The 24,639-nt window shown below is 41.7% G+C and overlaps 1 protein-coding gene across 11 annotated transcripts in view; it reads left to right on the top strand.

The window, feature by feature from the left end:
* The window catches only part of DOCK9 (dedicator of cytokinesis 9), a 378,599-nt gene that overhangs the window by 143,336 nt on the left and 210,624 nt on the right, over positions 1–24,639 (top strand). For 5 of the 11 annotated variants that reach the window (XM_082859676.1, XM_082859675.1, XM_082859688.1 and 2 more), the window contains exon 1: positions 21,626–21,818. The exons of the other annotated variants lie outside the window; for them this stretch is intronic. In XM_082859676.1, the coding sequence (XP_082715802.1) occupies positions 21,657–21,818 (162 nt within the window). In that variant the 5' untranslated portion in view covers positions 21,626–21,656. Of the gene's footprint in view, positions 1–21,625; positions 21,819–24,639 lie in introns of those variants that run through there. 11 annotated transcript variants of the gene reach the window in all.

Below are 24,639 nucleotides of genomic sequence, written 5' to 3'. Positions count from 1 at the left end.
CACTGGTCATCCCTCTTCATCCTCACAGTACCCCCTGAGGGATAGATCACTGACCATGTTTTACAAAGGAGGAACCAAGGCAGAAGTTAAATGACTTAAGGTTGCAACATTCAGAAACTTGGCAGGACCAGGAATCTTGGCTGACTTCTGAGCTGGGTTTTTCCTGTCACATCTTGTTCTTTTCTTTGAGAGGAAGGTCTGCTCTTGAGTTTAAGGTGACGATTAGTAACTGCAGTAACATCAAGAGGCTATAGTATCTCTGTGAGCTTCAAAGTCAGGTCTGAGTTACACCTACTGGATGTGTGCCACGTGAGAACTTTTACTTTGATTACCTGTGAGGTGACCTACCTCGTTACTTATGTTGGGGAAAACTGGGAAGGGGGAGGAAGCAAATTTGGAGTACAGTTTTAACTAGTTGGAAAGAATTCATCCTTGACTCTTGGAAGCTTGTGGTTTTTATAAACTTTTCTTTAGCACTGCCATTTTAGGTAGCAGGTTTGCGATAGCAAATGAATGCTTCAGGGTGTGTGAACTGAACAGTACTAAAAATGTGCATTTCCGTCATCCTGAGGATCTTCCATTAATCCACTAGATGGAGCACATGGTTTGAATATATTTCATGATTAGAAGTTGGAAGAAAGATGTGGTCTTCACTGGAGCCATATTGCAGACCCCCTGAAGTTGGCCAGGCATTTTGATCTGTGGGTTTTATTTTTTCCTCTGTAAATACAAAATTTTCTTTTACTTGCTTAGTACTTCCGTGTGTAAGGAGTGTATGAGGTTCTTTGGGGTCCTGACAGGGAAGCATTGTGGTAGAGTAGGAGTCCGAATCTGGAGGTCTGGGGATGAGGGACTAGATGTCCTAGTTCAGACACTCAGTACTCTGTGACTTTGGTCATGTTTTCTTTTTTTTTTTTCCTCCACATCTTTATTGGAGTATAAATGCTTTACAATGTTGTGTTAGTTTCTGCTGTACAACAAAGTGAATCAGCTACATGTATACATATATCCCCCTATCCCCTTCCTCTTGCATCTCCCTCCCACCCTCCCTATCCCATCCCTCTAGGTGGTCACAAAGCACCGAGCTGATCTCCCTGTGCTATGCAGCAGCTTCCTCTAGCCATCCATTTTACATTTGGTAGTGTATATATTCCAATGCTACTCTTTCACTTCATCCCAGCTCCCCCCCCCGCCCCATGCCCTCAAGTCTGTTCTCTACGTCTGCGTCTCTATATTCCTGCCCTGCCACTAGGTTCATCAGTGCCGCTTTTTAAAATTACATATATATGTGTTAGCATACGGTATTTGTTTTTCTCTTTCTGACTTACTTCACTCTGTGTGACAGATTCTGGGTCCATCCACCTCACTACAAATAACTAAATTTCATTCCTTTCTATGGCTGAGTAATATTCCATTGTATATATGTGCCAGATCTTCTTTATCCATTCATCTGTTGATGGACACTTAGGGTGCTTCCATGTCCTGGCTATTGTAAATAGTGCTGCAATGAACATTGTGGTACATGACTCTTTTTGAATTCTGGTTTTCTCAGGGTATATGCCCAGTAGTGGGATTGCTGGGTTGTACGGTAGTTCTATTTTTTAAATTTATTTATTTATTTATTTTTGCGGTACGCGGGCCTCTCACTGTTGTGGCCTCTCCCGTTGTGCAGCACAGGCTCTGGACGCACAGGCTCAGCGGCCATGGCTCACGGGCCCAGCCGCTCCGCGGCATGTGGGATCTTCCCGGACTGGGGCACGAACACGCGTCCCCTGCATCGGCAGGCGGACTCTCAACCACTGTGCCACCAGGGAAGCCCTATTTTTAGTTTTTTAAGGAACCTCCATACTGTTCTCCATAGTGGCTGTATCAATTTACATTCCCACCAACAGTGCAAGAGGGTTCCCTTTTCTCCACACCCTCTCCAGCATTTATTGTTTGTAGATTTTTTGATGATGGCCATTCTGACTGGTGTGAGATGATACCTCATTGAGGTTTTGATTTGCATTTCTCTAATGATTAGTGATGTCGAGCATCTTTACATGCATTTTTTGGCTATCTGTATGTCTTTGGAGAAATGTCTATTTAGGTCTTCTGCCCATTTTTGGATTAGGTTGTTTGTTTTTGTGATGTTGAGCTGCATGAGCTGCTTGTATATTTTGGAGATTAATCCTTTGTCAGTTTCTTCGTTTGCAAATATTTTCTCCCATTCTGAGGGTTGTCTTTGGTCATGTCTTCTTTAAACATCTTTGAACCTCAGTGTCCTCACTGGTAACATTATTGTACTAGGTAATATGTAAGATATACCTTATACATAAGGCATATTGGGCCTTCCGTGCCATCCCTTTAGGTTACCTGTGCGACCAAAGATGCGCTCACTCCCATTTTGCCTGGCTGAAATCACACTCACAGCCAATGCCTGTAAAGTGGAGAACCCATCAAATTGTAGGACCTGAAGGGACCTTTGATGTCATTTAGTTCAGTTGCCATGGCAGTGCTTCATCCCTCACTGGCATTCCTGCTCCTGCTTGTTAGAGAAGTTTTGCATATTGGTCCTGGTTTTTCCTTCTAGAGCAGCCCAGGTCTCGTAATCTAATCTGTCTTCCCTATCCTGATTTTCTCTTTTAAAGCCAAGATGGAACATTTATCTTTGTCTTCTTTACTACTGGGCCTGGCTGAATTAAGTGATGTATAAGAAGTAGAGAGTATCATCAAAATGTTTCTCAGTCTTTAGTTCTTAGCTGATTGTTAGGAAAGTGGCCATATATATATAAATCTGTTATCTGTTTCTAGATATGCTAAAACATCATATGTCCTAAGTTTTTAAGCTTTTATAGCAGGGAACTAATCTTTAACAGTTGTTGGTTGACACATTTTTTTTTTTTTTTTTGTGGTACGCGGGCCTCTCACTGTTTTGGCCTCTCCCGTTGCGGAGCACAGGCTCTGGACGCGCACGTTCAGCGACCATAGCTCACGGGCCCAGCCACTCTGCAGCATGTGGGATCTTCCCGGACCGGGGCACGAACCCGTGTCCCCTGCATCGGCAGGCGGACTCTCAACCACTGCGCCACCAGGGAAGCCCTGGTTGACACATTTGTTCCTAAAAGCCAGTGGTATCTTAGACTACTTGAATCTGCTATTCATGTGTAATGAAGTGAAATGAAAACTTTCATTTTTAGGCATCTTTGAACTTTCTATGGGAATGTGAAATTTTACCATTCGTAATTTCTATAAATTTTAAATTAGGTAGACATCTGCTGAATAAAGACTTTCATTTAGGTTGGTGTTCTTATTGGTTGCCAAGTACCAAAAATTTTGTGATATGTTGAAACAGACTCTTCAGAATTCCTTTAAAATTATACATGCTTGATATCCTCAGTGGGAAAGCAATAAAACATCAATTTATAACATATAAATTAATAAATTTATAGTACCTCTTCTTTTGGTTGTTGAAAAGGACCTGGCCTCAGTCTTTTATTTCCCAAATAGGGGAGTTTTAGGAGTTCATATATTTGAAAGGATCTTGGAATCAGTTTTAACATTAGTATGTAATCTCCACTGTGTCTTCATTGGCACTGAGGTAATGGATTAAATGTATATGGCCATATTCCTATGCATTGGGTGAAAACTAAAAACTGAGAAACTTCCTTGGACCAAGGCCACTAAGTGTAAGTAAGGATGTACCTTGATTTCCTGGTGACCTCCAGCTAGTGACCTACATTGGTGACTCTGATGGGTTAAAAGAAGGAAGTGCATCATTAGTTTTTCCCAGGAAATTTTGAATCATCAAGCTGTTTCTTTGGTCACATAATAGATATAATCAAGCTATTGGTCATTATGAAATTAAGAATCATGTGTTCCCAGAAGTGGCCTTGAGTTTGTTCATTTGTGGAGATTGGAGGACTCTAATCTGTCTCTCCCATCAGTGGTGTGTCCTAAGCAGGTAGCTGTGACATCAGCCCTTGAATTCCCTGTGGTTCTCATCAGGAACAGGAGGAATAATTCCTCACCTTCCGTGGATATGAGCAATTTATGTACTGAGTAGAACATGAGGCTGGCCTTTTGAATGGAGACTTTGCACTGGCTGTGCATGAACCACTTTGTATTTTAGAAGTTTTGGTAGGGCGGCTGGAATAATAAAAAAATATACCTACCTTGGGCTTCCCTGGTGGCGCAGTGGTTGAGAGTCTGCCTGCTGATGCAGGGGACACGGGTTCGTGCCCCGGTCCGGGAAGATCCCACATGCCGCGGAGGGGCTGGGCCCGTGAGCCATGGCCGCTGGGCCTGTGCGTCCGGAGCCTGTGCTCCGCAACGGGAGAGGCCACAACAGTGAGAGACCCGCGCACCGCAAAAAAAAAAAAAAAAAAAAAAAATATATATATATATATATATATACACCTCCCTGCTTACTGAGCATCTTCTTCAATGCTCTTCAGCTCTAGAGTGTTTAAAAGTCTTTCAGTTGATGAAAAGCACCTAGCCCAGCCTTACGTTTCCCAAATAGAGGACTAGATCTATTTTAAGGAACTAATATAACTAAATAAAGCACTGGAAGTTCATATTTTCTTTCAGCATCTTACATGTATGGATACTTTATAATTTTAAATACCTCTTGTGTAATCATCATTATTATTAATGGGATTTGTGACATGCTGGAAAGAGCAGGGACTTAGGAGCCAGGGAATCTTGGTTCATATCCCACATACCAACTCTATGACTTTGGTCAAATCAGTTTACTTCTCTGAGCCTTGGTCTTGTCATCTGTAATGAGAGAGTAATACCGGCAACCCATGTCTCATGGCCTAATTAGTTCCTGGATAACATTAAATTTACCTTATATTTGTCTTAAGTACAATGTTACAAATTGGGATTCTTTTGCAGAACAGAATTTTATACTATAAAAGCACCAAAGATTATTTTTTAAAGTTATAATAGTAAACATTAGCTTTTAAAAACATTAATTATGTAAAACAATATTTATTATAAAATTTATGTTATCATTATATTCCTTTTTGACATATTTTACATGGACTTCTGGGGAAAAGTCTTCTTAAAATATGAATGCCCCGAACTTGGGCTAAAGAGTAGTTCTTTTCTCTGTAGTAAGCATAGATATCATCCAGGAATCAACAGAAGAGTTCAAAATCTGAGTCATTCATTTTAAGAAAAAGTATTTGCCTGTCTGAATGATTAGTCTAGTGGAGGGAGTGTTCCCATCTTTAGAGATCCTTTACTTTTACATTGTAATGATATCCGAGTTCAAGTTCAACCTTGTTTTCAAGGTCAAGAACAATTTCAGTGATGTATGTAATGTATTTAGTTATACTATATGCCTATGGTCAGTCAGGCTTTGCTGTTTCGTAATAAGGCATCATCAGTCTGTCTTTCTTGGCAATGACACTATCACTGTTAAGAGGCATTTCTTAAAAAAAAAAAAAAGCCTGTCCTTTCACAGGAAATAATTTTCTCAGCTTTAAAACAGTATCTCCCTATTTAATGACGTTGGCTAGATCTGAATGCTGGTACTATCCTATTTGTTCAGTTTTGAAGCAGTCAAACCATCTTTCACTCAAGCTGGGCATTTCTTTAGTGCTACACACCAGACCTATTCTGAAGCATTTGAAAGAAATATATTCTGTTTACTGGAATGGTTTGTTCTTAGGCATCCTGTATGTATCACATAATTATATAATTATATCTACGTCCAGACACAAACATTTTGTTTTACTTATTAGTGCATCGTGGTTTCTTATCATGATTTATTTCCTTTGCCTACGTCACTAGATTTTCTTCAAATCTTTTTCCTAGCCTTTTTTTTTTGTGGTACGCGGGCCTCTCACTTGTTGTGGCCTCTCCTGTTGCGGAGCACAGGCTCCGGACACGCAGGCTCAGCGGCCATGGCTCACGGGCCCAGCCGCTCCGCGGCATGTGGGATCTTCCCGGACCAGGGCATGAACCCGTGTCCCCTGCATCGGCAGGCGGACGCTCAACCGCTGCGCCACCAGGGAAGCCCTTTCCTAGCCTTTTGTATCACAGCTTCATTGATGTATAATTTACATACCAGAACATTCATTCTAAATTTTAAAGGTACAATTCAACAAGTTTTAGTAAATTTGCAGACCTGTGCAGGCATCACTGTTATCTAATTTTAGAACACTTCTGACACTGCCAAAAGAAATCTCATGCCCATTTGCAGTCATTCTCAGTTCCCACCCCCAGCTCTAGGCAACTACTAATCCACTGTCTCTAAAGATTTGCTTTTTCTGAACCTTTTATGTAAACGGAATCACTCAATATATGGCCTCTGTGTCTGGCTCCTTTTACTTAGCTTAATGTTTTTCAGGTTCATCCATGCTCTAGTATGTGTCAGTAGTTCATTCCTTTTTATGGTCAAATAGTATTCCATTCTGTTTTCTGGATAAAACACATTTTGTTTATCCATTCACCAGTTGATGGGCATTTGGGTTGTTTCCACTTTTTTGGTTATTATGAATAATGTTGCTGTAAACGTTAGTGTACAAGTCTCTGTGTGAACATGTGCTTTCATTTTTCTTGGGCAGATACTTAGGGGTGGAATTGCTAGGTTATGTGGTAACTCTTTAACATTTTTAGGCAATGTGTTTCCCAGAGCGGCTCTACTAGCAATATATGAGGGTTCCAGCTACTCCATATCTTTGCCAACAGTCAGTGTAGCCAGTCTTTTTAAATTTTAGCCATCCTAATAGGTATGTAATGGGATGTCATTGCAGTTTTAATTTGCATTTCCTTAATGACCTTGAGCATCTGTTTAGTGCTTATTAGCCATTCTCATTCTTTGGTGATCCTAGTTTTTTTTTTTTTAATAAATTTATTTATTTTATTTATTTATTTTTGGCTGTGTTGGGTCTTGGTTGCTGCGCGCGGGCTTTTTCTAGTTGCAGTGAGCAGGGGGCTACTCTTCGTTGCGGTGCACAGGCTCCTCATTGCAGTGGCTTCTCTGGTTGCGGAGTGCGGGCTCTAGGCGTGTGGGCTTCAGTAGTTGTGGCTCGCGGGCTCAGTAGCTGTGGCTTGCGGGCTCTAGAGAGCAGGCTCAGTAGTTGTGGCATGCGGGCTCAGTTGCTCCACGGTGTGTGGGATCTTCCTGGACCAGGGCTCGAACCTGTGTCCCCTGCATTGGCAGGCGGATTCTTAACTACTGCGCCCCCAGGGAAGCCCGATCCTAGTTTTTAAAAACTCCTTAGAGCCTAGTACAGTTGGCCCTCTGTATCCATGGATGCAGAACTTGCAGATACTGAGGGCTGACTGTACTATGCCATTTTATATAAGGGACTTGAGCATCTTTGGATTTTGGTATCTGCAGGGGGTCCTGGAACCAATCCTCTGCACATTACAAGGAATGACTGTATAGCATAACAGTCAGGGTACAGCCAGGAAACAGAAATCACACCAGTTATTTTAATAGAATTAAATAGAAAGAGTTGCTATTAGGTATAAAATAGTTAAGTAGGTAATTGAAAAGTTAAAAAGAGAACATTAACCTATCATGGAGTTAGTGGCAGCAGGAAGCAGCCATCAGCCCTGGAGCTTGGGGGACCAAGGGTTGAGATTGTGTTATTAAATCTTAGATGCTAAGAGTGGGGGGATTCCCAGAGCTGAAACCCAGACCTCTGAGGAGTGGGTGCTGGGCAGCTGGTGATGGTGTTTCTGAGGGGGAGCATAGTGAGGATGGTTCTGTAAGTGCTGGAGAAATGGCAAACCTGATTCAGCTGCTGCACAGGAAGGAACTGCTGCCGCCAGGGTGAAGCAGTGTTGCTGGGTGACACTGGGAACCAAAGCCAGCAGGAAGCTGGCACCAAAGAGCAAGCTCCTTCTCCTCCCCAGGCTTTGCAGTCTCCCTCTGGTGCCCCCTGCTGGCGAGCCTAACTGGGACCCAACTAGTAAAACAATGTGGTTTTCAGAGGACCAGCTCTAGCATCCCAGAGCTGAGTATGGAAGGGTAGGGCTGGAGCTGGGAGACAGTAGCTTAATAACTGGCACAGACCACCCCCTTGACTACTCAGCATGCAGACCCACCTTCTACACATACTTGAACTTCCATACGTGTTTCAGCCTAACAGAACGTAGATATCCTTCAAGGTCATGAAGATGTTCTCATTGGCTCCTCAAGCAAGGAGTCACAAAGTCTCACTGTATCCATCTTAGGGAGGAGTAACATCATCCATTTCTGGGCTTTGTTAATTAATCCTTAAATTCAGTAGCAGTCTCGTGAATATGTGCTACCCGAAGTCTAAATTGTAAAGTTTCAACAACAATGCTTGTATAAAGTAATACAAGAGGAAGGGAGAGGGCTTCCCTGGTGGCGCAGTGGTTGAGAGTCCGCCTGCCGATGCAGGTTTGTGCCCTGGTCCGGGAAGATCCCACATGCCGTGGAGCGGCTGGGCCCGTGAGCCATGGCCGCTGAGCCTGCGCGTCCGGAGCCTGTGCTCCGCAACGGGAGAGGCCACAGCGGTGAGAGGCCCATGTACCGCAAAAAAAAAAAATATAATGGAGAAGGAGGAGAAGAGATGAAATTGGTACACACATACACCCAAGCAGGAAGGAAATATGCATAGGTGTTGCAGTGTTCATTTCTCTAACTGGCTGTTTGGGAGTAGTTCATAATTATATCTTTATTGTCCTCTTACTAATTCCATATGTCCTTTGCCCGCAGCCAGAACCTCAATTGATTAGACTTCTTTATCTGAACATCTGAATTCTCAGTAGTCTTGACTTTCTTTGGATTGCTGTGGTTTTTCATCAACTTGTACTATTGGAGATAGAAATACTAAGAGATGCCTTGAAGAATCCATCCTGGGTTACAGCCATGGTCTTTGCTGACCCTTTGGAAGGTGGCAGCCCAGTTTCATCTTACCCTAACTGGTAGAGTATCCTCCTCATTTGCCTTCTGGTTCAGCAGCTTGAGGAGCCTCCAAATGGCCAGGTCTCACCTTTCAATTCATTGTGCACTGTTTGTCCCTTAAATGGAAGCATTCTTCCCTTTAAAACCAGGCCCTCTGTACCAGCAGGGATGGAGTGTGTTATTAAGGTTACAGTGAGAGTGGCCACTCCCACCTCTACCCTTTGATTCCTGGGCTAGTGTCTTCTGACTTGGGGAGAGACAGCTGCTTCAAAACATATAGTATATCGTGTGAGACAGAAGGCCGTCCTTTCGGAATGTTTTTACAACTGTTGTCTTCAGTAGGCCCTTCCATTCTGTTCTTGGGCCAGCTGCTTGTAGGGAATGGGATATGTGGTGACACTGGTGAATTCCAAGTGCTGACAGACACTACTTCATAAGTGGTACATGTGGTGGTTTCAAACTGCAGGCCATGAGCCATAGTGGTCCTGAAGGCAGTTTAGTGGGCTGTGACCAGTTCCCTCCCTCCTTCCCTCCAATGAGCTAGCATGGACTAGAAAGGCTAGGATAGAAAATAATATAGTGTAACACATGTTGTAAGGGTACGTATTCTTGGGGAGATATTCTTTTTTTTTTTTTTTTTTTGCGGTACACAGGCCTCTCACTGTTGTGGCCTCTCCCGTTGCGGAGCACAGGCTCCGGATGCGCAGGCTCAGCGGCCATGGCTCACGGGCCTAGCCGCTCCGTGGCATGTGGGATCTTCCTGGACCGGGACACGAACCCGCGTCCCCTGCATCGGCAGGCGGACTCCCAACCACCGCGCCACCAGCGAAGCCCGGGGAGATATTCTTATACCCACTGTATCGTGATTTAAAATTCATTTATTAATATAATTCATGGTGACAGTACTTTGAAAGCTACCAGTCTAAGGAGACATTTGAACTTGTGGGTTTCTCACATCCAACCCCACGTGGTTTATCAGTCCCGGTCCACACGATGTCAGTGTTGGTTGTAGTCCTTCAGTGGTCCTACACACCAGGATGGGTTTCTGTGGAGATCTTGTTTACTTGTAACAAGGTCAAAGCGTGGCAGTCACGAGGGAGCTCACCTATGAACTTAACTTTTAGAATTGTTTAGAAGATTGTGAGACCATGCGACTGAATTCTGTGCTCAGCATCTGGCATGTAGCAGGAATTAGGTCCACATAACCCACTCTATTAAAGATGTGCCCAGCACTATTTGTAGAACGTTTTTCTTTGTTTTACCATAAAATTTACATTTAAAATGTAAATCTCCTACATTGTTTAGGTGATTAGAGTGACCTAAATAAAGCCAATTCTGTGATTTAAATAAAACTTCAGACGCCCTGTTCACAATCTATCTCTTTCCACCCCTCCTCTGACTTTTTCTCCAAGTGGTATTTTTTTCTTGGATCTTGAGAGCCTTGTGGTTAAAGCAGAGATGAGAATTTTGTGGGAAAAGATCTGCAAAATAAATTTCTTAGAATGATTTGGGATAGATGGCTCAGCCCTCAGGCCCAGACCTTGCCTAACAGAATGAATGAGCCAAGTTATTGACTCGACAAAAGTTTTCCCTGAAGTGCTCTGTGAATTTAATAAAGCAGGATAGCTTTTTTTTTAACTCTTAAAAAAAAATCATTTTATTGATCCTTTACCATACAAAATTTATTCAAATTACACCCATTTTGAAGTGGTAAGATCACAGCTAGAGAACAGGTTACCCTGTAACAAATCTATTTACAAAATCCATCATAAAAGCTAAAGCAGGATGGCTTTAACTGTTGTTTAAGAAGTCATCTTACCATTCTCTTCTGTACTCTCTTTCGCATATACAACGCTAGGGATGCTTTTGGGAACTTGCTGTGTTGGACATAGTGATATGCTTTGTAGAGATAACTGTTGAGGATAGAGTGACTTAAGGAGAAATTCAACTTTAAAAAAAAGTTGCAGGTGTACAATATAGTGATTCACAGTTTTTAAAGTTTAAACAAATAACTCCATTTATAGTTACTATAAAATATTTGCGGGACTTCCCTGGTGGTCCAGTGGTTAAGACTCCATGCTTCCAATGCAGGGGACGTGGGTTCTGATCCCTGGTTGGGGAACTAAGATCTTACATGCCGTGTGTGTGGCCAAAAAAAAAAAAAAAAAAAAAAATTGCCATATTCCCCTTGTACAGTATATCCTTGTAGCTTATTTTATACCTAATAGTTTGTACCTCTTTTTTCTTTCTTTCTTTTTGGCCTCCCTGTGTGGCATGTGGGATCTTAGTTCCCGACCAGGGATCGAACCCACTCCCCCTTCAGTGGAAGCGTGGAGTCTTAACCACTGGACCGCCAGGGAAGTCCTTAGTTTGTACCTCTTAATCCTCCACCCCTGTGTTGTCCCTTTCCCTCTCCCCACTGGTAACCACTAGTTTGTTCTCTGTATCTGTGAGTCTGCTTCTTTTTTGTAATGCTCACTAATTGTATTTTTTAGATTCCATATACAAGTGATATCATATAGTATCTGTCTTTCTCTGACTTATTTCTAAGTATAAGTTGCAACTAAGCATAATGCCCTCCAAGTTCATCCATATTGCTGCAAATGGCAAAATTTCATTCTTTTTTTATGCCTAAGTAGTATTCCATTGTATATATGTGCCACATCTTCTTTATCCATTCATCTGCTGATGGACACTTAGGTTGCTTCTATGTCTTGGTGATTGTAAATAGTGCTGCTATGAACATTAGGGTGCATGTATCTTTCTGAATTAGTGTTTTTGTTTTTTTTTTGGTTATATACCCAGGAGTGGAATTGCTGGGTCATACGGTAGTTCTGTTTTTAGTTTTTTGAGAAACCTCCATATTGTTTTCCACAGTGGCTGCACCAATATACATTCCCGCAAACAGTGTACGAGGGTTCCCTTTTCTGCACATCCTCACCAACATTTGTTATTTGTGAGGTTTTTTTTTTTATTATTGATAGCCATTCTGACAGTTGTGAGGTGATACTTCATTGTGGTTTTGATTTGCATTTCCCTGATGATTAGCAGTGTTGAGCGTCTTTTCATGTGCGTGTTGGCCATCTACATGTCCTTTTTGGGGAAATATCTATTCAGGTCTTCTGCCCATTTTTAATTGGGTTATTTTGTTATTTTGTTTTTTTTTTTGTGGTACGCGGGCCTATCACTGTTGTGGCCTCTCCCGTTGTGGAGCACAGGCTCCGGACGCGCAGGCTCAGCGGCCATGGCTCACGGGCCCAGCCGCTCCGCGGCATGTGGGATCTTCCCGGACCTGGGCACGAACCCGTGTCCCCTGCATCGGCAGGTGGACTCCCAACCACTGCACCACCAGGGAAGCCCGGGTTGTTTGTTTTTTGAGGTTGAGTTGTATAAGCTGTTTATATATGTTGGATATTAACCCCTGATTGATCATATCATTTGCAAATATTTTCTCCCATGAAGTAGGTTGTCTTTTCATTTTGTCCATGGTTTCCTTTGTTGTGCAAAAGCTTTTAAGTTTAATTAGGTCCCATTTGTTTATTTTGCTTTTATTTCCTTTACTTTAGGAGACGGATCCAAAAAAATATTGCTATGATTTATGTCAAAGAGTGTTCTGCCTGTGTTTTCCTGTACCTAATATGTACTATTTTTTTTTAACAATTTAAGACATTATTCATGTATTATACAATTTACCCTTTTAAAGTGTACAATCCAGTCGTTTTCAGTATATTCAGAGTTGTGTATTTATCACTATAATCAATTTTAGAAAAATTTTATTACCCCCCAATGAAACCCTGTACCCCTTAGCTGTTGCCCCCTAATCCCACCCTACCCAGCCCCCCAGCCATAGGCAACCGCTAATCTACTGTCTCTACATATTCTGGACATTGTATACCAACAAAATCATACAACATGTTGTCCTTTGTGACTAGCTTCTTTCATTTAGCATCATGTTTTCAAGGTTCATCCATGTTTTAGCATGAATAATATTCCATTGTATGGGTATACTGCATTTTGTTTATCCATTCATCAATTGATAGACATTTGGGTTTTCACTTTTTGACTATTATGAGTAATACTATTAAGAACATTCATACACAGACTTCTGTGTGGACATGTGTTTTCATTTACTCTTGGGTATATAGCTAGGAGTGGAATTGCTGGATCGTATGGTAGCTCTATGTTTAACCGTTTGAGGAACTGCCCAACTGTTTTCCAAAGCAGCTGCCCTATTTTACATTCCCACCAAAAGTGTATGAGTGATCGAGTTTCTCCAACAGTTATTATTTGTCTCTTTTATTTTAGCCATCCTAGTAGGTATGAAGTGCTGTCTCGTGGTTTTGATTTGCATTTCACCAGTGACTTATCATTTGCTTGTTGGGCAAATGTGTATCTTCTATGGATTTTGTCTGTTTTTAGTTGGCATGGAGGGATGGCAATATCTGTAATCTGTCCAATTGTTACGTGGAGACTGGTTTCCCAGAAAAGTTTCACACTTCCCTGACATAGTTAAGTCCACTTACACATCAGAGAATGCTTACTCAAAGTAACGTTCTTTTAAAACCAGTTATAGTTAAGCCATATCCCACCCATAGGCTGTGTATAGAAGAGAGTCTTACGAAGCCTCTGAATTTTGTGTCTTTGTAAAAAGAAATTAAAACTTTTTAAGGAGTCAGGTAGAAAATGGAGTTTTATAAGCTTTCATAAGTGGGGATATATGATATATCTAGTTCTTTCTGACCTACTGGCCTAGATAAAGGAGTACATATTTTATTTTGTATCTTTTCATTCTGTTTTTGCAAAACCATAGGAATATTTTGAAAAATTCCATTTCCCACCTATATTTTGGAGAAGTAACCACTGTGGTATCTTTATTTCTTATTATTTGCTTTTTGATTCATCTGATTGAAAGTCTGATGATATTGCATACTTTTAATTTTTTTATTTTAATTTTTTTCTTTAAAAACGTTTGTACCTTTTGACCATCTTCATCCAATTCCTCTTCCCCCTCCCCCTGCCTCTAGTAACCACAAATCTGATCTCTTTTTTAATTTGTTTTTTGAAGTATAATTGCAATAGTTTTTAAAATGGCAAACTCAAATTTTATGTTTATGTTTTCCATTTTATTTCCTTTCCTCATTCGTGTTGAGACAAATATTTCTATACTGACACAATGACAGTAAAAATTTTTTAAATATTCAGCTGCTAAAACATAAGATACAAGTACTTGAAGTGTGTGGAATCTGAATTTTCTCTCTTCACATGTAAGAACAACTTTCCAATAGCTGTAACTCCGTATTTGAAGCACATGAACTGTTTTCATGAGTGCATTTGTACACAAATTATGCTGCATATGTTTTATGTTGTTTAAACTCAGTATATCTTGCCACTAAGTGATTTCTTCAGATGTCTGCCTAAAATAGAATTTCCTCAGAAGAGGCTGGGGGAGGCCAAGAGGAGGTCACTGTGAGTTCTAGTCTCACTTTGCCGTTGTGAGTTTGCTCTCCTTCCTTGTTTTTTGCTTAGTGTCTCATTTACAGTTGGACCTCAGCGCTTGCTGTATTCATTGTGCTTTTCTGGGCCATCAGCCCCCCTCCACTGAGCCCCTCCCCTACCAGTGTGTTCAGTGAGGAATAAAGCTTTGCAGATAGCTCTTTTCGCAGCTTCTCATATTTGACATATGATTGGCATTTATGGGTTTATTGATTTCTCTTCAAAAAACTGAGTTCCCTCAGAAACCATGGTTTTGCTCCATGACCTCCCATAACAGTGACTGAAGTTCTGACTTTGCCTGCAGCTTCCTGAGCTGAGGGATAAATCAGCACCTGTATAAATACTGTTGGTTCGTTCATTTTGTAGCTCGAAATGAAGAAGTAGAAGTCATCTATGAATCAGAAATTTAAATCTCAAGCTGTCTTTTTTTTGTGTGATGGTACGTAGTTCAAAGGGTTTTTTCTAAGAAGTTCATTACCAAGTGTTAATGAGGAAATATCGTAGTTATTAGTTATATAAACTATAGTATATAAACTAATCTAATATAAACTATTTGAAATAGGAGAAAAATAAGCATATGAAACCTATTCCTTGGGCCTTGTCTGCCCTCCGTGAGGGGCAGCAGGAGAGAAGGGGAGAAAAGACTAGTTATCCTCCTGGTTTTCTGTTATTTCACATCAGTTGTTCCTGGAAGTCATAGGAGAGCAGTGCCTAGTAAGTAAGTTGCTTTTCTTTTTTTTAAATGTATATATAACATGCCATATACATAACATAAAATTTACCATTTTAACTTTTTAAGTATCGTTTGGTGGCATTAAGTACATTCACATTGTTGCATAACCACCCATCTTCAGAACTCATCATTACAGACAAACCCTGTATCCATTAAATAACAACTCCACATTTCCTCTTCCCCTCAGCTACTAGAAACCACCATTCTGCTTTGTGTTTCTATGAATTTGTCTATTCTAGGTACCTCGTATGAGTGGACTCATATAGTATTTGTCTTTTTGTGACTGGCTTATATATTTCACTTAGCATAATGTCCTCAAAGTTCATCCATGTTGTAGCATGTGTCAGAATTCCTTCATTTTTAAGACTGAATAATATTCCATTGCATGTACATACCACATTTTGTTTATCCATTCATCTTTTTATGGGCACTTAGGTTGCTTCCACCTCTTGGCTATTGTGCTGTTATGATCATGGATGTATATAAATATCTCTTTAAAATTAGGCTATCAGTTCTTTTGGGGATTGACCCAGAAGTGGAATTGCTGGATCATAAGGTAATTTTCTATTTAATTTTGTGAGGAATTGCCATACCGTATTTCAAAGTGGTTCACCATTTCGCATTCCTACCAGCAAGTAAGTTGGTTTTCTTAGTGCAAACTTTTCTTCCTTTTGGAGATCTGTTTTATTTGAAAAGTTGTTTAACTTGGTCTCCTGTCAAAAAAAGGAGGATTCTTTCCCCCTTTTTTGGGAGACTGGTCATCTCTGGAAGACCACCGCCCTCAGTTCCATGGAGCCTGAGTTGGTTGCTTCCACTCCATTTTACCTGGTCACCCAATGAGCATGCAGGTATTCAGAGCATCCCACAGGGACTGGCTGCCTCGTTAATGCTCCAGCACCAACACAGAGACACCTGTGTAACTTTGCGTTCTCTGCTTCTGAGAATGATTAAGTACCACTGTTAGCAGCAGACCTGACTCCAGTATTTTATGTGGTCATGACTTTAGAGATACATTTTTTTTTTTTAGCAAAATTAATTGTTTCACCACAGTGGTACAGACAGGAGTGCAGACCGGGGCTCTCTCAGGGGTCTGACACCCTCCTCTGCACCACTGTCCCTACACCCACCTTCATCTCTGCTCACCTAGAGGTAACAGTCCTGGCATTTGAGTGTTTTGAGGTGGGAAAGATAAACGATGGATAAAAGTTTTTGGATACATGGTAAGTCTACCCACTCTCCTCCAATCAAATTTTAAGGTTTATGTTCCTGAAATACACGGTGGTGGGAAAGTTTTCCTTTTCCTTATTTTTTAAAAAGACTTTTATTTAATAACACTTCCATAATTTCCCTTATTAAAAAAAAAACTTTTTAATGATCTTGACTGAAGCCTCCACTCCTTCACCAACTATCTTAACTCCCTTTTCCTGTTCCAGCACCCACATTTCTCTCTTTTAATTAATTTTTATCACTACAAGTAATTTGTAGTTTGAATTTATTAGATCTCACATTCTCATATGCATGAATTTTATGTAAGGGATGCTTGTATTTTTGGAAGAACTATCTCACTCTTTACTCTTAATATCAGGGAAGAAAAAAATTTAATTTGGGGTAAAAGGGAGAAGGGAGAACTACATTTATTGGGCATGTGGTATATACTAGGCCCTGTGCTAGACACTCGACTTATGATTGATTATTACTGATTGAATAAAAAATAGGGTGTTGATAGATCAAGTTATATAAGGTTTCTTTGTTCGGCAGAATTCACTGCATTAACATATGAAATATGGACTGTTAGGGATGGAAATAAGCTCTTTGTCTGGACTGGCCATCATAAGGGCACTTAAATAGAATAAATGACCTGTTAGATTGAATTCTACCCATACTCCATTTATTTATTTAGGTTTTATGAAGTGTGGCTATATCATGTGTTGTGTATCATTACATGAGGTCTTCATTTCAGCACTTCAGAATGGACAGAATTCCACTCCCTTCCTGGCCTCCTAAGGTAGAACCCAAGGTCTGACCCGGGTGGAAGACTTATTATATCTGTTTGAGATACAATAGTCATTCCAGTTTGTAGTTCAAGATATTTTTAGGGGTCACTTCAGATTCTTCTTTATCCACATTTTTCTGAGAAAGTATTAAGTAAATCTATCAGTCAAACAAATCTGACTATTAGAAGATACTTAAAACAGAAAGATACTTGGCAAGGCGAGAACTGCAAATGGGAGCAGCAGCTCCAGATGGATATGCTTGGGGTGGGGCCGGGGGTGTGTGCTCAAAGCTTGAGACCTGTTTGCTGTGGTCTCTGTGGCCGGATGGCTGAGGTGTGTTGTGACCCCCGATGTGGCCAGCTAATCTCCCTGGACTTACTGTTCATACAGGCTTTCTGGTGTTTTGTGCAGCGTGGCGCCCCTTTCCCAGACCTAAAATGCGCACCCGAGGGCAGCCCCAGGTACATCCCATGTTACTTGGTTAGTGTATTCCTGACAAGTGGGGCCAGAGCAACATTTAGACGTTGCTGAATTTGTTAAGCAAGGTGGCTGTTTCTAGGTGCACAGTAAATCCCTTGTGAAGTATAAAACAACAGCTATTTCCGTGTCTATAGCAATGTCTCAGTTGAGTTCTCTCCTGTGGTTTTATTTGAACTTGAGAACCTTATGTGGTAGGTAGAATAGATACTATCCTCTTCGCCTCTCCTATTTTAAATAATGGTTTTATTGAGATATAATTTACCGTTGGAGCCACTCCACAGAAACAGGATTGACACCTGCTCCCCTCCCCCCAAATTTGCTTTGGATGTTGAGACTAATGACACCACACACACACACGCTCTCTCACACACACACACACACACACACACACACCACCCAGGAGGGTGTGAAAGGCTTATTACTCACATAATGAAGCGCTCTGAGGGGAGCAGGGCTGTACCCAAGCACATCCTAAAGTGGCGTGGCTTGACTGAGCAGGGAAAGGAGACTGGCTTGGGGGGTTTTGTGGTGGTTGGGGGGCGGGGCAGGGGTGAGGGTTCCTGAGAGTGGTTTGAATTTCCCGCTGGCACTAAGGCAGGGAGCCAGCCTGGCACTCCTTGTCCTTTGCCCACAGGGGAAGAAGGAGAGGTGAGACTTAAGAGCTGTTAGCAGTAAAACATCAGAAGTGGATTCGGGCTCTTTGTTGTATCCACATACAACAAAATTCACCTTTTCAAAGTGTTCTTTATCCAGCACAGGGAATATAGCCAGTATTTTTTAGCAGCTATTAGTGGAATATAACCTTTAAAAATTGTGAATCACTATGTGGTACACGTGTAACTTATAATATTGTACATAAACTGTACTTCAATAAAAAAAAGAAAAAGTGTTCAATCCAGTGGTTTTTAGTATATTCACAGACTATATATTGTGTATAGATAGCATGTATGCTAGAAACACTAATTTCTGAACATTTTCATTACCCCTAAAAGAAATTCCGTACCCGCTAGCAGTTGTCCTGCGTTCCCTGGTAGCCACAAAGCTTCTCTCTATCTCCATGGATTCGCCTGATTCTGGACGTTTTACTTAACTAGAATCGTATAATATGAGGTCTTTTGTAACTGTCTTCTTTCACTCTGCGTGACATTTCCCAGCTTCATACACATCGTACCGCGCACTTGGACTTCATTCCTTTTTTTGGCCGAGTAATATTCCACTGTGTGGTCGTACTATGGTAGTTATAGTAAAAGATGACTGACTTGGAACATCTGAGGGTGAGGTGATGATGGGAGAGCCAGGTATCATTATTAGCAGGAGAGGAAGACATGGGCTTGGATCTCAAAGGGAGTCAAGGGCAGACATCCAGTCTTGGATGTTGTATAAATTAGAGGTGGCATTTCAAGATGTGAGAGTAAACATGATCTCCAAATTGAAATATGTACTCTGTAGGTAGCTGAAATGGTTGCCAGTAGATACCATCCATCTATTCATGTCCTCTGATGGAATTCATGGTAATTATCATTTTAGACTAATCCAAGATCATTATGATGCAGAAGAATCAGTGAAACCAGACACACATTTTGAATGATTCATTTTTGTCATGCTTCTATTAGCATGAAACTCACTTTTTGGCCTTGTTGAATCCTTTGCTCTAAATGTTTTCTGTTTTTCTTGCCCACTCATTTTGTTGGTTGGAAAATGATTAATATTTAAAATTGATACAAGTTGCTTAAATGCTTAAGGAAACATTTCTTTTTCCTCTGAATGACTGTTAGGAAATTGTTTCATTTTCTTCCATTATTTTAAGTATTAACTTAGGGTTTTTTTTTTTTTTTTTTTTAGTAAATCAAATAGAATATACCAGCAGCTTCAAATTTGCTTGGTTATCATTTATGATCCTTTGTAAAGTTCAAACATAATCTTTTATATATTGAGCAGTATTTGCTGGCTTCTATACCCAGGTTGTCTAAAATAAGTAATAATAGTAAATTAAGTTTAAATTTCTAGGTATCATCTTTATATTGAATTAACTATTACTTTTTTTTTTTTTTGGTGGTACGCGGGCCTCTCACTGTTGTGGCCTCTCCCTTTGCGGAGCACAGGCTCCGGACGCGCAGGCTCAGCGGCCTTGGCTCACGGGCCCAGCCACTCCGCGGCATGTGGGATCTTCCCGGACCTGGGCACGAACCCGTGTCCCCTGCATTGGCAGGCAGACTCTCAACCACTGCGCCACCAGGGAAGCCCAACTATTACTTTTTAAATTGTTCCCCTTATAGTACAGAAGTTAGGTTAGTTGGTGAGTCTTCTGAAATCTCAAGACAGACAATTTTTAACCCAGGTGTTTAGTCTTTTATAGTCTATAGGATTCAGTTTCTGTGTAGATAAGTTTCCATGTTATTTATCTGCCAGCACTGGGATGTCACATGAAGACTTAGATCTTATGATATCAGGGCTTGGGTGTAATCTTGAATACTGTAGCTCTTTTTTTTAACAGAATTACCATTCTGAAGCTGATTGCTTTTGACCACATATAGTTATTCTGGTTTTGTTTGCTTGCTTTTTGCATGTGGCCGGTATCTCTACTCCTTTGATCTCTATAGCTGTTTGATACACTGCATAAAAATTCAGGAGATAGACGAAGCCTAGACTTTTGCTTATCTGTTGGGCCTAATAGGTAAAACCATAGAAAGCAGAAATTTTAGAATTAGGTGACTGCATGGTATTCTCTAAAGATTTGCTTTCACTACATCACACAGGTTTCTGTTGCCAACCTGCAGGTACTCAATTATTATAATTCACTCTAACTTTGAAATCTGTAGATAGAAAATGAAAACCATCTGTTGCCTTGTGAAGTAAGGAAGAATATCAGAACAGATTTTAAAAGAGCAGTAACTCTTTTCTAGATGCATGTTGTAGGTGGGAGGGGTTTCCCCTGTGTGTTCATCGTGGTCCTTTTACATAATTCGCTTTTCATTTTCTAGAAGGAAAGTGGCAAGAGTCAACTTGGTATTATATCAATGACGAGCTTTCCTATCAGCCATCCCCAAAGATATATACAAGGTAGTGTAGTGTTACTGAGTTCAGTGTGCAGTGGAAGGACCTGGATTACTTATGCACCAAAAATAATAACCTTGTTGCCTGTGGGACTTCAGTGCGCATTTACCACTGCATACCAGGGAGCTCCTTCAGAAGGTGCCAGGTAATCCTGTATCCATCTTCTCATTTGCATCTTTCGGTACCAGGCATAGGAGAATTCTTCCAAGCAGTGCAAACTTGCTAGCCCCCTCTCTAGCAAAGAGTGGAAATGGGCAGAAGTCAAGATTGACACAGCAATTTCATGTTCCCTTGTGGTTTGCTGTCAGCAAGCTGTTACCCACACACGCAAAAGGTTGTTTGAAGTGGGCTTACACATGTTTCCATAGCAGCAGTCATCTTAGTGATTCCTCTCGTTTTCGGACTTTTTTTTCTTTTGCTTCCCTATTCCTCGCGGATGCAGGATTAAACAAACAGCATATTTAGGTCAAGGAAAGAGATGTTTGCTAATATAGATGCTAGGCTAAGCATTCTGGGAGGGAGGTTTCTTGCAGCAGATGAACATTCTTTGTGCCTTCCAGCAGCATCTGCAGCAGGGTGGCTGTCTGGCACCGTCTTTTTCATTTTGGGCAGGTTCTGAGATTCAGAACAATCCCAAGCAAATCCCAGGAGCCGGCAGTTTTCCAGTAACCACATGTAAATCTTCTGCTTATTTGTTTTTGGTACTAACAGTGAAGCAATCTATTGGAAAAGGTTTTAAAGCAATTTATTGGAAAAGGTTTTTAAAGGTTTTGGTGCATCTGAAGGTGTGTCATCCTGTTTTTGCACCACCCCTCCTGTTTTACACTTGGAGCTTGGATTTTTTTGTCAGACTGCTGGGCAGAAGCGGAATCTAGTACAACAGCTCGGAGCTTCCCTTCTGTTCTGGTGTCGGCAACTGCCTGTCACGAAGATGGTGCAGTGGGAGCCTGCTCTGAAGAGCCAAGGAAGATGATGTGGAAATGGAGTAGAGATTGCTAGAGACCTGAACATCCACACCTTGGGGATGGGTTGCACTACTAGTGTGATTCTGTTTAAAGGCATCCGCACCGTTTTTGAAAGAAACTGTGCTTATATGTGCAAACAGCAAGGAGAGAATAATGCCCTTGAATACACAGCATACAATTGGACAAAAGAAGATTCAGAACTATTGATCTCCTCCTGTCTGGTAAATGCTGTCTCTTAATTAACAAGTAGTTTGCTGGTGTTAGGATAAACTAGTCTTTACCTGTAAAGCAAATATATTTATCTCAGTGTGCTTATATATATGTAGCTTGTGTGTATGAATGGGTAATTAGTGGCCTTAAAATTAAATTATGAAGTGCCTGTTTGTATGTGTGAGAATGTCATGTGTTAATCAAACCTGAAATACATACAGAGAGAGCAGCTGGAGTAAGATATTTGGTTACAGACCAGTTTTCTAAGTTAGCTCTGTGAGCTTACATGTTCTTAGTATAGTTCTAGAAATAATACTGGGCAAAGCCTGTATTTAAGGTCTAATAGAGTGAACCCTCTCCCTATGATGGTGAATTACTCAGTCCCTTTACATCTTAGCCTTTTACCTGGCTAGATTTTCCTTACTAATGGCTTGTGGTTAGTCCTTTGAGTCAGGGGGAGAAATGTAAAGGGAACATGAAAGAAAATTGTAATGTAATGGGTGTGAGAAAAATATTTGCAGTTTTATTATTTTAAATCCAGCGATTTATAATTTTGTGGGTGAAGGCTCTTGAGAGTAAAAGGAAGCTTAGCTGACGCCTCTGTGTTCTTTCCTCCTTTCCCAATGCACAAGGAGGTGTCAAGTCACAGATGGGTGTGCCTCTCCATGGCCTTCTCACAAATACCAGCCTCATGAGAAAGCTGCATATTGGTCTCCTCCTCCCTCAGGATGCCTTGCCATTTTTCCTTGTTCTTCTCACAGTGTGTATCAAAATGAGTGGGGAATAATACACATGGGAGTTTCTGTGTGTGGGGCTGGCCAGCAGGATCTCGGTAGGCGAGGGCAGGGTGTGCGGAAACCCCAAAACCATTGCTGGTCGTTAGGCTGCCATCTGAGACTGAGAGGCTGGCGTGCCATATGCACCTCCGGATCGTACCGGGTCCCCCCAGCCTTGCAGAAGCCCCTAGAGGGGATGTGTTTTGTGGAGAGGCTTATGTGATGTTAGCTCTCAAAATCCTTGGGAGGAAAGAAAAGGAGAGTATCACATGAGCATCAGATGCGTTTTGGAAGGCAGTGAGTGTTATGCGTGGGTATGGAATTTAAGTGGTGCTGTTTTAACTACTAAATATTTTAAAACCTAAAGTATTTTGGGATAAGCTTTTGAGAATAGCTGGTTTCAGAGATTAGAAGGACTGGCTCATTACAGTGTCTGTCCCAGGAGTGTAGTCCATAACCCTGACAGCCATAGGACTGCTTGGCCCGTGATGCCAGCGCCTCTCCCATGCCACCAGCTTCTGCTCCCTCAGGCCACACTGACTTTTGTTTGGTTAACCTGCCTTTGGGAGACTCTGCATGTTTTTCGTTTTCTTTTATTGTGTGAAGGAATTCTAACCTGCCAGGGCCTTTGTTGGTACTCTGGGACTGGATTCTGAAGCACAGGTCCTTTGCCTTTGGTCAGATGCTCTCTGCCACCACCCTCACCCACACCAGCAGACCCCGGAGCACAACAGGACCGTGTGTGCATGTGGCCGAGGTGCTGTGGGTGGAAAGATGCACCCTCTCACTCCAAACTCGTCTCCCTGCCCCTCTCCTTGGCCCTGTGCCTTCTTCTCTATGTGGCAGACAGTGGTCCTTTGGAAAGGAAAGTCAGACCATCCTTCTTCTGCTCAGTCAGATCCAGAATCCTTACGGGGGCTTCCAGGTCCATCCCCAGCCTGCCCACCAGACCCTGTTTCCTCCTTGTCACCCTGTTTCCTCCTCATTCTCCTCATTCCTCTCTCACTGGCCTCTTCCCTGGGATCTCTACCCAGACGTTTACCTGGTCCACCTCCAGCCTCCTGCAGGGCTTTTCTTAGATCTCCCCATGGCAGCAAGGCTTCCTTGACCACTGGTGTAATCCTGCTGCGCCCCCAGTGCACCCTTCTCTGGGTCCTCGCTATAATTTCTTCATAATATTGATCTCAGCTGACATACAGTTAGGCAAGAATAATAGCGTAAGTGTAGTAATAGTAATTAGTGCTGTTACTTATGGTACTTAAACAGGAATAAGATTTATGATGGCAGGGATTTTTGTCTGTTTTACTTACCGCTCTGCCCTCAACAGCCTGAACAATGCCTGATTCCTAGTAAGTCCTTGGCTAATAAGTGAACTCTGATGAAATGGTTTTATGGTCCTGAACTTGAACTTGGAGAAGCTGTTGAGAAGATAGGTTATCTTCTAGAACCAGTCTTTCTTGGAGCTACCCTAAGAAGTTATGTGGTCCAAGGCTGGCCATTCCATGGGTTTGCTATGATCCTTGAGTGACAATTGATTTGATAATACTATCTTTGGATATTGTCCACACTAGCTCTGTTGAGACCTGTTCCGTGGCATGGGCATTTGAGGACCTTCTCATCCTTTGGTTTGATCCAGCCAAACCCTTTATTAAGGGAGCCCTGCCCATCGGCCCTCCCTTGGGCCTGCTCCATGCAAAGTAGGTTGACCTTCTCATCAGGCAGATGTGGGTCCTTGTCAGGCGCCTCAGCCTTGGTGGGGAGGATGTCTGTCCTTCCTTCAGCTCAGGTGGTGACGCCAGCTTGTGGCTCGACCTTAACTGTCAGCAGGTCAGCACTGTACTTCACTGCTCCTCAGGGTATAACCCCCACCCCCGTCACTCATTGCATAACAAACGTTGTGGAGGAAAAGTAATGTTCATGTAGCTACCATTCTTCTGGAGACTCTAAAATACCGGAGATATCTGCCTATCTGTCAGAAACCCACAGGGGTGGACTGGCTCATTTTGGCCTCAGAGGAATTGCTGCTCCTGAACTAAGCTTTGCATTTTTCTCTTGA

The sequence above is a fragment of the Leucopleurus acutus genome (assembly GCF_964270905.1).
Source record: "Leucopleurus acutus genome assembly, chromosome: 18".
In the NCBI taxonomy this organism is placed as follows: domain Eukaryota; kingdom Metazoa; phylum Chordata; class Mammalia; order Artiodactyla; family Delphinidae; genus Leucopleurus; species Leucopleurus acutus.
This window is presented reverse-complemented; position numbering and strand designations above follow the sequence as displayed.